Source organism: Piliocolobus tephrosceles, chromosome 9 (genome assembly GCF_002776525.5).
Source record: "Piliocolobus tephrosceles isolate RC106 chromosome 9, ASM277652v3, whole genome shotgun sequence".
NCBI classification, from domain to species: domain Eukaryota; kingdom Metazoa; phylum Chordata; class Mammalia; order Primates; family Cercopithecidae; genus Piliocolobus; species Piliocolobus tephrosceles.
In genome coordinates this window covers 64,852,169-64,869,312 of record NC_045442.1, presented here as the reverse complement: position 1 = coordinate 64,869,312, position 17,144 = coordinate 64,852,169, and the positions used below count along the sequence as shown (strand labels likewise).

Genomic DNA, 17,144 nt, shown 5'->3' with positions numbered 1-17,144 from the left:
ACATAACAGCTGTCAAGGACAAAATTTCTATTTTTAGGAAACCTAGCTTTATACTGTTAACGAAGGGTTTTCAAAGTTGCACTCAAACATAAATTGGTTAAATCAGCTAGTATGTTTTACATCTAATGACATTCCTACCTTGGACCTAGTTTTGCTCCAACATAAAAGACATCTATAGCTGAACAAACTAGAAGAAAACTCATGACCCAGGCAAGATCGTAAGTATTACAGTAAAGGTAGGAAAGAAGTACAGCTGATAAAGAAGTGATTGGCGGGGCGCGGTGGCTCACGCCTGTAATCCCAGCACTTTGGGAGGCTGAGGCGGGCAGATCATTTGAGGTCAGGAATTTGAGACCAGCTTGACCTACATAGTGAAATCATGTCTCTACTAAAATACAAAAATTAGCTGGGTGTGTTGGCGGGCACCTGTAATCCCAGCTACTCGGGAGGCTGAGGTAGGAGAATCGCTTGAACTCGGGAGGTGGAGGTTGCAGTGAACCGAGGTCACGCCACTACACTCCAGCCTGGGCGACAGAGCAAGACTCCCTCTCAAAAAAAAAAAAAAAAAAAAAGAAAGAAAAAAGAAAGAAAAGAAAAAAATAATTAATGATGGAATTTTAGAGCTAGAAATATTAAATGTTGCATATTATCAAATGAGAAATTAGAACATACTATAAAGGTCCTTAAAGAGAAGTGAAAAGAGGTGTGGCAAAATTAGGAATACCTTTGGATTACTTGAGAGAGTAAAATATATCCCTTTTGAAACAAACAATGGTATATGATTGGAAGCCCAGAAGAAACAGAGAATTAAAAAGTCATCCAGACACTTAATTACAAAGAAAATTAAAATTTGTAGCAAAAATATATATATATATATATAAAATTTGTAGCTATCAATGCGGAAAAAAAAATAGTGATGATATCCTGCATAAAAGTCAGCTCTACCATCTCAGGAAGTAATAAAGGAACTCAGTTTCCATTTTATATATATAGGAAAAGCAAGAACATGCCAATAAATCTCAATACATTCTAAGAAAACACACAAATTTAATTTCTGATGAAGGACATACTGACTCTGACTTTCCGAATTGCATTCCAGAGCAATGGATGACATCATTTTCTAAAGCTGTTAAAACTTAGCTCAACATGGAGCATAATTTGATTTGGATAAATGCAGACTACTTCAGCAATTATGTATTGATTACATTCACTTGGTTGAGTGTGCCACACAACTGGTGTTCAATATACTTATGGGCAAGTTTAGGAGCTATGTGCGATAAAATAGTATTCCAATACATGTAGACAGCTGCATCAAAATAAACTATGCTGGGACTTAATTGTGAGGCTAAGTAGGCAAAGGGCATGAATGAACTCTGTAAGCATGGCTGGGTAGTATATACAGTGGAAATACACTTTCCTTAATTATTTCAATCATCCATGCCTTTATAACTTCTTGTATATGCTTAACACTAGTTCCAGGGGAATTGAAAGTCTATACTGTATAAGCATTTGATACTTGTTTATTTCCCAGTAGTAAAATACCCTTTGGGTAAGAAAATCAAGTTTCCCTACAGTTCTCAACACAAAGTGGCCTTCATCAGTTTAAATTCTAATTACAATCTAGCATTAAGATTTACTCTCTGGGCCCCAGTGATTCAACTATGTGATTTCTCAGGTGTCTTCCATTGCTATGAGAGGCCACTACTATATGAACCTATTTCAAAATTCTGTTGACATAAATCTGTATAAAAGATCAAAACTCACAGTTGTATTAAATATAGATAAAACAGATTTCCATGCATCAAGGTGTGAAATTGAAGATAATAACTATATATCTATTAAAGGTTGCATACAGCTACTGATTTAGTTGGCATATGCAAAGGAAATGCTATGCCCACTGTCAGTGGAAGTTTCATGCAATAAAGTCATACGTCCCAGATAAAAAGTCAATATAATTTTTGTTTTAAAAACTGGTCCAGGGTTATTTTCACACATGCTATTGTGAAATGGTATCAGTAGGAGTCCACTGTAATAATGTTAGAAAGTAGGTTAGTCGTGTGAATTAAATCAGTAGCTTATTTACACAAGGGTATGCATTCAATTAAATATGTATTGAGGTTATGTCTTAAGTAAATTACTTATGGATCTCATCTAGTTGAAGTTCTGTATTTAATAAATGAAATTATCAACATGCAGACTGAATAACAAAGATGTTGGAATGTTATTTAAGATGTAAACATGTTGCAATAATTTGCCTACAGCTATGCCTTTTCAGATAGCCTCACTTTCCAGTAAGAATGTATTTCAATTATGTTTATGACCTGGTCTATTTGGTACTTCGTAGATGAATTGTAAACAAGAGGTAGGTGAGACTGACAAGCACAAGAAAAAAAAGGAATTTCAACAATGGCTCCAGAGCCATTAGAAATGGAATTTCAGGCCAGGTAGAGTGGCACATGCCTATAATCCTTGCACTTTAGGAGGCTGAAGCAGGAAGATCGCTTGGGGCCAAGAGTTTGAGACCAGCCTGGGCAACAGAGCAAGACTCTGTCTCAAAAAAAAAAAAAAAAAAAAAAAAAAAAAGGAATATCAAGTACAGCATGATATTTTGTAGGATTCTGCAACAGGCAGGAATTGGAATTATTCTCTCATTAAAGTTGGTAAGTTTGTAGCATATTATGAACTCAGTGGGCTAATGAGGTCATGTATCAGTGAATTCAATGATCATACTATGAACAAACGCAGATTTAAAATCCAATTTAAGTGTTATAAGAGAAGTATAAGAACAGGTGATCATTACAGTAAAACATAATAGAGGGGTAGAAATAATGTTAGATGACCAGTTTTATGAGAGAAAATGTCATTTCAAACAAATTTATTTCCTTGCTTCATGAGAAAGAGCATTCTAAAAGCAGTGTAGCCAGCATACAATCACAATGCTGCAGAACATCGAATAAGCTTTTAAAAAATCACAGGGCAGAGAATGGGATGGTAAATTGTTAAAATCAGGAAATAGAGTCCAACAAAGTAGGAATCCAATTTGGTTCCCACAGTGGGGTAATCAGCTTAGGAAGTCCATTCATGATGTTAACTACAACAATGGAATGGAAACATTTCAGGTGATACTAGATATTTTCAAATACTTGTTTTGGTAAACTGCAACAAGCATCACAAATCCCAATAGTTCCAAAAATTAACATTGATGTTTCAAGTTTAGATTGTTAAGAAACCTATTGAGAGACAGATCAATTTGAATTACTGCATACGTTACCATGGATTATATTGAAAATAATTTGTTACTTCTTTTAAAAATATTTCTGAGGGTAGTTTTTAGTCTTCAAGTTTACTATGTCATAGGTGGTGATTCAAAGAAAAATAAAAGCGATACTTAGATTTTGCAGGCATTCAGTAAGTGTAGACTCGAAGAATGAGTAGATGAGTCGATGCATAAAGAGCCATAAAACTTTATCCATTAAATCTGGTGAAGAAATAATTTCTAGTGGGAGCTAAGGCCTAAAATCTAAAACATAATCTCGCAAGGGTGTATTCCTGATAGTCTAATACTAGTAAATATCTTGTTGAAGCAGCTGAAGCAATAAACAATCACTTATTTATATACTTATATGTATATAAGAAACCTTAGGCTCACAAAAATATACATGTCTTAAAACGGAAATCTAAGGCACACAAAATACTAAAACAAGTCAATGAATTACCCTATTTTACATATTCAACAAGCAGAAATCTACTTGTACACGATGGTCTATCAATGGACATTTTGTTATTTACAATCCCTTCATATTCCTTTACTTGGATTAGTCAAAAGCTCAAAACAGATACTTTGCACCATATGTTATTTTAATAAGTTACAATGAGTTTTTCTTTAGAGAGCCTGCTGGAACTGTTTGCTTTTGCACCAAAATTTTAAGTGTTAGCGGTTGTGGGCTTCCTATGGCATTTCCAAGGGAGAAGCACCATTAGGTTTTCCATACTCCTAAGGAATCTGACACTTTGAATGTTATAGCACCTCTGCATTTTAACAGAATCAAGTATTTCATTGAAAATTCTCCTTGTTCGAAACATGTTGTCCGGGTAATCCTTTTTGTTTTGCAATAAAATGAGTCAATAAAGTAATAGGAAGAAAATGGGAAGACTAAAATAAACTTAATGCCTACTTTCCTGTTACCTAGAACATAGGCAATTATCAGAAAAGATGAGTTATCATTTTCCCAAATCTAGTATGCTAAGATAAATAAATGAATTAGCTCTTAATGGACAAAGCCATGTTTATAGTACCATTCCTCTTGTTTGACTTGGGGTTGGGGAGGCACGTGATGATAGTAGGGAATTTGTTTTCAAAATATTTCAACAAGAATTTGTTTTTTCCTAATTCTGTATCAGACTTCAGTACAAAATATCTGTCTACTTAGTTTTTGTATTTTATCACCTTGAGACATTAGAAGCATTTGACTCTTCTGAAACCTATCCTGTACCATCATCTCCTTTTAGAAACACCTCTCATGGATTATACTGAGAAAGGTGGGATGAAACTAAATTGAGGTTGTTCAATAAGAAGAGACCACTCTTACCTAGTTCCAAAAAAAAAGAGTTAATCAATATTGGTGATATGCTTCCTAATTCCAATTTTAGAGATAATTAACAACTTCTCATTATCTAACTATTTTATATACTGCAAGTTGCTAATACTTGAATGTGAGAGGACACAGTAAAAGAACACAAACCATATACATGATTAGAATACATATTGCAGTTAACAAGATGGAACTCTACACAGCAAGGATAAATGATTTCTCTTGTATGCAAATATGCACAAACAATAGACAATAGGATTCTTATACTATATTATTTCAAGTTACTTTTAAAAATAGAAAGTGCTTTTAAAATATATATTTACAATTTATGAACAGCCTCCAACCATTACTAACAACAATGATGTATTTTACACAGGAGAAATATTTTAAGAGAGAAAACATTTCATAAGTTTATTTCAAAGGAATATGCCAATTTTCTAGCAATGATTGGAAGATGTTGGAACGATGGCACCATGAAATAATAATTCAGCTTATTTTTAACTGTGTGGATGTGGTTAAGCACCAGAAGCTGTGTAGAGTTAACACTGTGTGTCTTGATTTTACATCATAGAACATGAACCTGTTAAAATCCTCTAAAAATGACTCTTGTTTCATAGTAAACAGACTTAATTTAAAGCACCAAACTGAGTGATTCTATCAAGGTTAATGCCTAACTGAAACGTTTCTTTATGTATTTAAAACTATAAAACTTTTATTTTTGCTTAAAATGTGCACCTTCTACCAATTGTCAAAATATAGTCACAGTAAAGAATACCCACCCCGTTTTGTTATCATTATTATTTTTTTACCTCAGACTTGAAATGGGTGAGATGAAGATATAGTAAACGACAACATGACTTTCTTTTAACAGCACCTTGAAAAAATACACTGCACTAGCAAAGGCATTAAGAGGGGGAGAAAAGCCTTCAGACCCAATGGTTATAGGGCCCCGCAACGTGTGTGAGAGCATAAGGGGACACGGTGACAACATTGTCATGGGTTAATGTTAATGCTTTATGAGAAGGAATTTGGTTCAATTCATTTATTTCAGAGGACAGTTCTGGACCTTCATTAGCTGCCTGGTCTTTTTGCTCTGAGGCCTTCATTTTCTTATTCTTAGCTTCTTTAGCCTCAAACTTAATCTTGTTTAGTTCAAAACCGTGTTGGGGCTTATTCAGGTTTTTGTGCTGGTAAAAGACAAGGGAGAGGCGGGTTGGATGATTACGGTTGGGGTGCTCAACAGGAGTGGTGGCGTGCAGCTCACGCCGGGCACACTCAATCAAAACTGAGCCGTGAGCAGGTGCGATGGCTACCCCACCAATATTTGCATCCAAAAAGATGTGCTCACTGTCTGACCAATACTCATCAATGTGGGGCAACTTCTCCTCAGCAGGTGACAGGGGGTCATCAGATAGGGGTTCGTCTGATGGAGGCTCATCTGCTTCAGAATGCTGCTCATCTTCTTCCATTGGAGAAGAGGCAAGGTCTTGAGGAGAGGTGAGGAAGGAGGGCTGGTGGTTTGGCTGATGAGACATTAGCGGCTCAGTCACACCAGTGGGAGGCTCAGAATTAACAAGGGGCTCCATCACAGGAGCAGACAGGGTGGGGAGAGGAGCAGCTTCGCCAAGCTGTGAAATGCCAGGGCCTTCAGCAGCAGCTGCATTGGCACCACTGAGTCTTCCCGAAGACATTGTACAGTGGGGAGTGCTGCTTCTTTCTGAAAACCCACACGAAGCTGTTGCGTCATTCCTCAATGGAGCTGGTGTGGCTGAAGCAGTCTTCGGGGACCAGGAGAAGCTTGGAGATGCCTCTTTCACTGGATGAGGAGTGGATGGCATCAGCGAATAAGTTTTAGTGTTGTCTGAACTTTTTAAGATAAAATGGGGTTCGGTTTCACTTTTTACTTCAGGTTGCACAGTCTCAGTTTTACTCCCTAAACAAGGATACCAAACGTGAAGAAAAACACAAATTACTTTTGGTAGGGGTTGTCTTTTAAAAAGTATTTTCAAAGACAGCTACAGATAATTTTATAAGAAAACACTAATGTTGTGTTGGTTGGTTTTGTTCTGCTCATTTCAAATCACAAACACGAATTTAAAATTTTACGTAGTTTTGTATACTTTTTCTTTTTTTTTTTTTTTGAGACGGAGTCTCGCTCTGTCGCCCAGGCTGGAGTGCAGTGGCCGGATCTCAGCTCACTGCAAGCTCCGCCTCCTGGGTTCACGCCATTCTCCTGCCTCAGCCTCCCAAGTAGCTGGGATTACAGGCGCCTGCCACCTCGCCCGGCTAGTTTTTTGTATTTTTCGGTAGAGACGGGGTTTCACCATGTTAGCCAGGATGGTCTCGATCTGCTGACCTCGTGATCCGCCCGTCTCAGCCTCCCAAAGTGCTGGGATTACAGGCTTGAGCCACCGCGCCTGGCCTCGTATACTTTTTCATCTAGTAATTTTCCTTAAAGAACTCTTCCTTTGGGAAAGAGGCACAAATAAGTGCAAAAATCTAGCCAAAAGGATGGCTGGTCATTGTTTGAGATAGTAAAATATTAGAATTGACCTAATTTGGTAGGAAGTAAATAATACAACTAAATGTTGTAATATTGTGCAGGTATTATAATATAATGACATAGAGCAATGTTTAACTATTCAAAGAGATATTTAGAGACACTTAAGGCATAGTATGACCCTATATTTTAAAAAGTAAAAATAAGTAATAGTTTATAAATATTTCTAGGTAACAAAAGCATCATAACTGTCAAAGTCCAAGATTAGGCAGACAGAAGTCAAGCAAAACATTGTAGTTGAACATAAATCTTTGTGACCCTCAAAAGCAAGAGTATTTCAGCTTAGTGTCCTTCTCATTAAGGAAGTAGAGCATTACTCTCAAGATGTCAACTGTGGGTTATTTGCTCTGACACATCCACACAAATGTCACATCCAATGGGAATATTTTCCTTGGGAACATTCTCCCTGTTATGAAGTTCTTTTTTTTTTTTTGAGATGGAGTCTCGATCTGTCGCCCAGGCTAGAGTGCAGTGGTGCGATCCCGGCTCACTGCAACTCTGCCTCCCGGGTTCAAGCTTCCCAAGCAGCTGGGACTATAAGCACACACTGCCACACCCGGCTAATTTTTTGTATTTTAGTAGAGACGGGGTTTTCCCATGTTGGCCGGAATAGTCTCAATCTCCACCATGCCTGCCTGGCTAATTTTTTGTATTTCAGTAGAGACAGGGTTTCACCACATTGACCAGGATGGTCTTGAACTCCTGACCTCGTGATCCGCTCGCCTCTGCCTCCCAAAGTGATGGGATTACAGGCATGAGCCACTACGTCTGGCCCCTGTTGTGACCTTCTAAAAAAAATATTTGGGGGCTGGGCGCGGTGGCTCAATCCTGTAATCCCAGCACTTTGGGAGGCCGAGACAGGTGGATCACAAGGTCAGGAGATCGAGACCATCCTGGCTAACACGGTGAAACCCCGTCTCTACTAAAAAATACAAAAAAACTAGCCAGGCGAGGTGATGGGCGCCTGTAGTCCCAGCTACTCAGGAGGCTGAGGCAGGAGAATGGTGTGAACCCGGGAGGCAGAGCTTGCAGTGAGCTGAGATCTGGCCACTGCGCTCCAGCCTGGGCGACAGAGCAAGACTCCGTCTCAAAAAAAAAAAAAAGGAAGTGCAAAACTAGCAAATCTTAGGACCAAGAAAAGGTAAAGCAGCCATGTTTTAAAGTAATTAAAAATATAATACATTGATAATATAATAAACATTGATCAATTTCAGAAGCTCTGCAGTTCTCCTCTCAGATGCTACAACCTGGAGTCATGAGAGCTCTGACTTCTAAAGATAATGCATATATAAGACCCAGCAATGGTACATCAGGAAACCTCTGCTGTTATCAGTGGCACTATTACTATAGAGGTTAAGAAGTCCACAGAAGGTAAATGATGGCAAGGAAAGACTAAATGACCGAGGGGTAGAATTACAAAAGAAACGGACATTATGGCCCAAGTATTGCACATTATGCTTACAAATATCTGGGGCTATACATTTCTTCTCAGTATTTGTCTGTATTACATTTCTTTCAGCATTATATAAATGCCTGCACTGCCAACTCTGCGCATGTTATAAAAACAAATAAACAACTACTCATAAATGTAAAAATGAAAGAAGCTAAGGAATACATTATAATGTTAATTTTGTTTTTGTTTTTTGTTTTTTTTTTTTTTGAGACGGAGTCTCGCTCTGTCACCCAGACTGGAGTGCTGTGGCCGGATCTCAGCTCACTGCAAGCTCCGCCTCCCGGGTTCATGCCATTCTCCTGCCTCAGCCTCCTCGGTAGCTGGGACTACAGGCGCCACCACCTCGCCCGGCTAGTTTTTTGTAGTTTTTTTTTTTTTTTTTTGAGACAGAGTCTCGCTCTGTTGCCCAGGCTGGAGTGCAGGGGCCGGATCTCAGCTCACTGCAAGCTCCGCCTCCCGGGTTTACGCCATTCTCCTGCCTCAGCCTCCCGAGTAGCTGGGACTACAGGCGCCCGCCACCTCGCCCAGCTAGTTTTTTGTATTTTTTAGTAGAGACGGGGTTTCACCGTGTTAGCCAGGATGGTCTCGATCTCCTGACCTCGTGATCCGCCCATCTCGGCCTCCCAAAGTGCTGGGATTACAGGCTTGAGCCACCGCGCCCGGCCTTTTTGTAGTTTTTAGTAGAGACGGGGTTTCACCGTGTTAGCCAGGATGGTCTCGATCTCCTGACCTTGTGATCCGCCCGTCTCGACCTCCCAAAGTGCTGGGATTACAGGCTTGAGCCACCGCACCTGGCTATAATGTTAATTTTGAATGTCAGTATGAATTCATGATTTTTTTTTTGTTCCTTCTATAGGCTCATCAAAGAAACGGCTGATTTTAAATATGGGGCAGAATTATATAGATAAGCCTGGAACAACTTGTTACAGAAGTTAAGAAAGCTATCAAAGACAATTGAGGTTGTGGCAAAAGAACTGAGAAGCCGGCCTGGCGTGGTGGCTCACACCTGTAATCTCACCACTTTGGGAGGCTGAGGTGGATGGATCACTTGAGGTCAGGCATTTAAGACCTGTCTGGCCAACGTGGTGAAACCCCATCTCAACTAAAAATACAAAAATTAGCTGGGCATGGTGGCGGGCACCTGTACTCCCAGCTACGCGGGAGGCTGAGGCAGGAGAATCACCTGAATCAAGGAGGTGGAGGTTGCAGTGAGCCGAGATGGTACCACTGCACTCCAGCCTGGGTGACAGAGTGAAACTCCGTCTCAAAATATGTATTAGGTGAAAAGCTGATAAGAGCCGGGTGTGGTGCACACCTATACTTCTAGCTAATAGAGAGGTTCCCATGGGATCCCAGGAGTTTGAGGCAGCAGTGTGCTATGATTGTGTCTGCAAATAGCCATTGTGTTCCAGCTTTGGCAACATAGCAAGACTCTGTCTCTCAAAAAAAAAAACCCAAAATCCAAAACCAAAACTAATGAGACTTTATAATCAACAAATCAAGCCAGGCGTGATGGCTCATGCCTGTAATTACACCAGTTTGGGAGGATCATGTGAGTCCAGGAGTTCCAGATCAGCCTGGGAAACAGGTGAAACTCCATCTCTATAAAAAATACAATAATTAGCTAGGCACAGTGGCACACACACTACAGTCTCAGCTACTTGGGAGGCTGAGGTGGGAGGACTGCTTGAGCCTGGAAGGTTGAGGCTGTGGTGAACAAAGATTACGCCACTGCATGCTTTCCAGCCTGGGCTACAGAGCAAGACCTTGTCTCCACAAACAAAAACAAAACAATTGGCCGGGTGCGGTGGTGGCTCAAGCCTGTAATCCCAGCACTTTGGGAGGCCGAGATGGGCAGATCACGAGGTCAGGAGATTGAGACCATCCTGGCTAACCTGGTGAAACCCCGTCTCTACTAAAAAATACAAAAAATTAGCCGGGCGTGGTGGCGGGCACCTGTAGTCCCAGCTACTCGGGAGGCTGAGGCAGGAGAATGGCGTAAACCCGGGAGGCGCAGCTCATAGTGAGCTGAGATCAGGCCACTGCACTCCAGCCTGGGTGACCCAGCAAGACTCCGTCTCAAAAACAAAACAAAACAAAACAAAAACAAAAACAAAACAACAACAACAAAAAAACAAACCAAAACAGCAACAGCAGCAACAACCCACAATACCACTGTTGAAAGTGGCGTTTAGTAATATTTGTTTAATTATTGCTTAAATTGATGGTAAAGGTGATCAAGGAAGGCATCCAGAAAGTCATGTCTCTTATCTATGCCAACAACCAGTAGGGCTTCAAATTAGATGGGGAAATTCACAGGAAAAATGATAAGAACATGTCAAAATTAGCTGGACACAGTGATGTGTGCCTGCAGTTCCAGCTACTCTGGAGCTCCAGAGGCTGAGGTGGGATTATTGCTTAAGCCAAGGTGTGCCAAGCCAGCCTGGGCAATAAAGTCAGACTCCTTCCAATGCCATAAAAAAGAACATGTGAAAGTTTAAAAAAGGATAAGTAGAAAACATCACCAAGAAATACTGATGGGTCACTTTTTTGTTGACTTTTGGTTCTGGCATATGTAAAAATATATTCAGTGTCTTAGTTTCAACTCTAAACAAATAATGTGCAAGGCAAAGTCCAAACAATTCTATCCATCAAAGTTGTGCAGAGATTAGCAGGTTCCACAGAGCTCACCTAAGGCTGGCAGTGACGAAGCCTTACTGTTGTTTGTTGTTGTTGAGTTATTCTTCCGCTTGATTCGGGGAATAAGTTTCTTCTCCACTGCCCTTATCTTATGCGCAAGAACCTCCGTCATCATCGCAGCCCTCTTCTTCCCAGAACGGGGAACAGGCTGAGTGAAACACGTTCTTTTTTTGCGGCGGGGTGCCAGGACCTCGATGGCCCCAGATTTGATCTTGGCTTCCATTCCCTCCTTGGAGCCAAACTCATCTGTGTCTGAAAGCTTATAAAGAGGTAGCACATGGAGCTGCTCATCTTGAGGAATAACGCCCAAAGAGCGGTTATCTTCTCGAGTTAAAGTACACACCTGATTGGGAGAAAAACATGAAAGGGGAAAGATATACGGGCCATGCACATTCATTGTGGCTATTCCTACCTTCGTTTTGTTACCTTTGGGAAAGAGATTTGTATTCCCATTTTATATTCAGTTGGTTGATGATGGTATATTACTATTTTATATCAAGCCACCCAACTCTGTTCAATCATAGTAACTTCCCAGCTGTTTGTAGGCAGATCAGAGTAATATTTAGTTAATTTTCTAAGTAAATTATAATATTACAAAATACTTACCTTTTTTTTTTTTTTTTTTTTGAGATGGAGTCTCGCTCTGTCGCCCGGGCTGGAGTGCAGTGGCCGGATCTCAGCTCACTGCAAGCTCCGCCTCCCGGGTTTACGCCATTCTCCTGCCTCAGCCACCCGAGTAGCTGGGACTACAGGCGCCCGCCACCTCGCCCGGCTAGTTTTTTGTATTTTTTAGTAGAGACGGGGTTTCACCGTGTTAGCCAGGATGGTCTCAATCTCCTGACCTCGTGATCCGCCCGTCTCGGCCTCCCAAAGTGCTGGGATTACAGGCTTGAGCCACCGTGCCCGGCTTACCTATTTTTGATATTAAACATTCTTGTTACATTTCATCTTACTTCACTGCCTAAATTAAGGAATGGCTGTTGGACTGTGTTTATTGTGTTCATATTTACTATAACTTATTAGGAAGATATGATTTTAGCTCACAGAGCACCCTATTTCTGGTATTTCAAGAATGTCACATTCCTTGGATAGTGGGGACATAATTGATTTCTCTTTCCAGAAAGACTTATAAGCTAACAGTTTAAAAAAATGTTTTTGCCGGGCGCGGTGGCTCAAGCCTGTAATCCCAGCACTTTGGGAGGCCGAGATGGGCGGATCACGAGGTCAGTAGATCGAGACCATCCTGGCTAACACGGTGAAACCCCGTCTCTACTAAAAAATACAAAAAACTAGCTGGGCGAGTTGGCGGCGCCTGTAATCCCAGCTACTTGGGAGGCTGAGGCAGGAGAATGGCGTGAACCCGGGAGGCGGAGCTTGCAGTGAGCTGAGATCTGGCCACTGCACTCCAGCCCGGGCGACAGAGCGAGACTCCGTCTCAAAAAAAAAAAAAAAAAAAAAAAAAAAGTTTTAAATTTTCTGTTCCATTGTTGCTCTATTCCAGTGAGGAGCCGTATCAATAAATATCAATAAATTTGCCTTTCTTTGGATATGAAATATTAATAGCCAAGTTTTTAATCTTAAATGCAACCTATTGTAGCCCTCCTCCTTACATTAAAGGTTATATTTATTATAGAGAAACGAAAATACAGAACTATAGACAGTATAGTGATTCCTGACTTTTGATACCTAATATTAATATTCTGCTTTAAAAACTAACATTTTATTATAAAACTGTTTTAATTGTAAATAATTTTCCTTAAGTGATCTGCCCACCCCGGCCTCCCAGAGAGCTGGGATTACAGGTGTGAGCCACTAGGCCCAGCTAAATTAATTTTCAAATATTAAAAATCCAGCAGAAACCTTTCAAATGTTTTCTTTATTTTATATTAAAAACGCATATCCTGGAGCTATAAAACCTGTCAATGATAGCAAAGACTGGAGATAAATGAAATAAACAGATTTGATTTCCAAAGCATTTTTGGATTCATGATAGAACCTGATAGATACCAAGGTAAAGCAAAGTTAAAGGTTACAAAAATTCAGTTTTTTAAAAAAAAATCTATAGTCACATTTTTCAGCAAAGTCTAAAATATAAATATATGTTTCAGCCTCAAACTCTTGGGTTTGAGTGTTTCTCCTGCCTCAGTCTCTCGAGTAGCTGGGAATACAGGTGTGTACCATCACGCATAGCTAATTTTTTTTTTTTTTTTAAATTGTAGAGACAGGGTCTCACAAAGCTGCCCAGACTACACTCAAGATCCCGGATTCAAGCAATCCTTCCACCTCAGCATCCCAAAGTGCTGGGATTACAGGCATGAAGGCATGAGCCATGGTGCCTGGCCAAAGCCTGCAATACTAAACTGTCATGGTAGTAATCTGTTCATAATTAATAATAGTCATGCTGGAAATCAGAATGTTACATCAATAAATGTTTACTGGAACCAATTTAATTGGCCACAGAGAGACTAAGAAGGACATAAGGAGTTGACATAAGGAGCATAATTAGATAGTTACCATAGGAGTAGAAAGTAAACCAATTAAAAAAGAAAAAAAGAAAGAAAGAAAGTATGGTAAAACAGGGTGAAGGGAGAGGGAGTGGTAGAATTTCAAGAATTCACATGTTTGAAGATGGGGGAATTTGGAGTGATGTCAAGTTCTGGATAAGACCCTCATTGCGTGAGTAATCCAGGCACTGGAAGTCAGAGGGCACAGAGAAGAGAAACTGAAACTTAGCTTGACTCTGAACTGACTTCAACCCGATCACAGATATTCTGTAATTCAGGTAAAATGTCCCGGCCAAGTGATGGTGATGAACCACTGCCTGGTTCATATTTACCAGGCTGGATCTACATAACTTCAACACTTGGAAATAACATTGGTCTCAAAGATCTACAAAACATTTTTGTATACAGAAATGATATGCAAAAAAAAGGAAAAAGAAAAAAAAAAAGGTTATTGTGGCTTAATCTATCACTAATACTCTTCTACAGACCAAGCAAGGAAGAAAGACTGCCTGTTGATAGATCTGATCATATACTTTCGATCACACTGTAAGATGCTATAGCTAAATCTAAAAAAAAAATAATTAAAAAAAATTGTGTATTTTAAAGACACGGGGTCTTATTGCCCAGGCTGGTCTAGAACTCCCGGGGCTCAAGCAATCCTCCTATCTTGGCCTCCTAAGTAGGTGGGATTACAGACGTGAGCCAACATGCTCATCCTGCATCCAAGACTTAATGAAGGTTCCAGAATTATCTGGCAAACCTAAAACACTGGAGCAGCAGAAAAACAAAAGCAATTGCTCTCTATTGATCTCGCTTTACTAGACGACAGGAAGATAATTAGGCGAAGCAAACAGACAAAAAGACTATTACAAGATTTTCCACTGGGTCTTCTGCCTAATTTACGTATTTCTTAATTGACTTCAGGCGATGGACGTGTGATGATTTATGTAACTATAAACACAGTAGGCATACCTGAATGCAAATATTGATGATAACTGGCATAGTTGCTTCACAAAAACCCTGAAGTGCAGATGCCAAAAGCAAATATTAAGTAACCTGCTCAACTTCATACCTACTAGTTTGATAGCAGAGAATTGTTACTTTAAAAAATTGGCTGGGCACAGTGGCTCACACCTGTAATCCCAGCATTTTGGGAGACCAAGGGGGGTGGATCATGAGGTTATGAGAACAAGACTATCCTGGCTAACACAGTGAAATCTCGTCTCTACCAAAAATACAAAAAAATCGGCCGGGCATGGTGGTGGGTGCCTGTAGTCCCAGCTATTCGGGAGGCTAAAGCAGGAGAATGGTGTGAACCCAGGAGGCAGAGGTTGCAGTGAGCTGAGATTGCACCACTGTACTCCAGCCCGGGCAACAGAGTTAGACTCCAACTCAAAAAAAAAAAAAAAAAAAAAAAGTACTCCTGCCTCCCAGCAAACACACCACAATTAAATATATAACATAGCCTTTCAACAAAATGTTTGAGGCTGGTCCTGTTACTTTTTAGAAGTACAGAGATAATGTATTTAATGAAGACCTGCACTATACACTTATTCCTTATTTTTAAACTTTTTTTCTTTTTACTTATTTCTAATAGCACATAAATTAAGATTTCTCACAGTAATAATCATCATAGTATACTTAAGGACTGCAGCCTGAGCATATAGTGATGGAGCTTTTAGAATACAAATTCACACAGGTACATACCACAGTGCTTCCATTATTCATGTTGTGAATGTCCCTGTGGGGATGAGCACAGAAGTCCAGGCAAGCAGTGACCCCAGAGAAGGGACGACCTTCCTTACTGCCAAGCCGACATTCTCGGGCAACATTTTCATATTCCACCTAGAAAAGAAAGCATGGAGCACAATCTTAAGAGAGAGAAGGGAATCACCTACCTTCAGTAAAGAGTAAAAACAATTTCCTCACAAAGTTTCTAATTAATTATACTTTGTAATTTCTGAGACTAAGTGTATTATTGTCGTGAAGGTGTAGTTTAGCAACATTCAGGATAAAGCACTTGACAATACACCGAGTAAAAGGAAAATCAATGACTTTACAAGGGAAGGCAGGGTGAGGATACTAATTGCTGTTGGAGATGGATAAGCAAGTAAAACAGACTCTATCATTCCATTAGAAAGAAAGACCAATAAGGCCAGGCGCAGTGGCTCACGCCTGTAATCCCAGCATTTTGGGAGGCCAAGGCAGGCAGATCATGAGGTCAGGAGATTGAGACCATCCTGGCTAACACAGTGAAACCCCGTCTCTACTAAACAAAATACAAAAAATTAGCCAGGCGTGGTGGCCGGCACCTGTAGTCCCAGCTACTCGGGAGGCCGAGGTAGGAGAATGATGTGAACCCGGGAGGCAGAGCTTGCAGTGAGCCAAGATCGCGCCACTGCACTCCAGCCTGGGTGACAGAGCGAGAGTCCGTCTAAAAAAAAAAAAAAAAAAAAGGAAGAAAAAAGAAAAAAAAACAGAAAGACCAATAAAAGCGCATTAATCATATACACAGAGTTTTCAATATCCATAAAAAGAAGATATACACACATTTCATGAACTATTCTAGAAAGTGAATTTGTAACTCCTTTTAAAATGAAAAAGTGGAGGCTGGGCGGGGTAGCTCACGCCTGTAATCCCAGCAGTTTGGGAGGCTGAGGCGGGCAGATCACTTAAGGCCGGCAGATCACTTGAGGCCAGGAGTTTGAGACCAGCCTGGGAAACATGGTGAAATCTCATCTCTACTAAAAATACAAAAATTAGCCGGGTGGCGCATGCCTGTAGTCCCAGTTACTCGGGAGGCTGAGGCAGGAGAACTGCTTGAACCCACTGGGAAGCGGAGGTTGCAGTGAGCCAAGACGCTGACTCCAGCCTGGGAAACAAGAGCAAGACTCTGTGTCAAATAAAAAAAAAGAGTAGATCAGTAAGTCCATTATATGTACGTATGTTAGATATATATGCTATGTATGTATATATTTGTTCAAATTTGAAAATTTTTCTATTAACAATGACCTTTTTTTTTTTTTTGAGAGGGAGCCTGGCTCTGTTGCCCAGGCTGGAGTGCAGTGGCCGGATCTCAGCTCACTGCAAGCTCCGCCTCCCAGGTTTACGCCATTCTCCTGCCTCCGCCTCCCAAGAAGCTGGGACTACAGGCGCCCGCCTCGTCGCCCGGCTAGTTTTTTGTATTCTTTAGTAGAGACAGGGTTTCACCGTATTAGCCAGGGTGGTCTCGATCTCCTGACCTTGTGATCCGCCCGTCTTGGCCTCCCAAAGTGCTAGGATTACAGGCTTGAGCCACCGCGCCTGGCCTTTTTTTTTTTTTTTTTTTTTAAAAA

General features: G+C 40.5%; 1 protein-coding gene across 1 annotated transcript in view; it reads right to left on the bottom strand.

The window, feature by feature from the left end:
• Nucleotides 1–2,843: 2,843 nt before the first annotated feature.
• Nucleotides 2,844–17,144, bottom strand: part of TET1 (tet methylcytosine dioxygenase 1) — a 149,225-nt gene continuing 134,924 nt past the window's right edge. The window contains exons 10-12 of the mRNA XM_023205066.2: nt 15,517–15,654; nt 11,297–11,648; nt 2,844–6,525 (exon numbers count right to left, since the gene is read on the bottom strand). Coding sequence (XP_023060834.1) covers nt 5,519–6,525; nt 11,297–11,648; nt 15,517–15,654 — 1,497 coding nt within the window. The 3' untranslated portion in view covers nt 2,844–5,518. The remainder of the gene's footprint in view (nt 6,526–11,296; nt 11,649–15,516; nt 15,655–17,144) is intronic.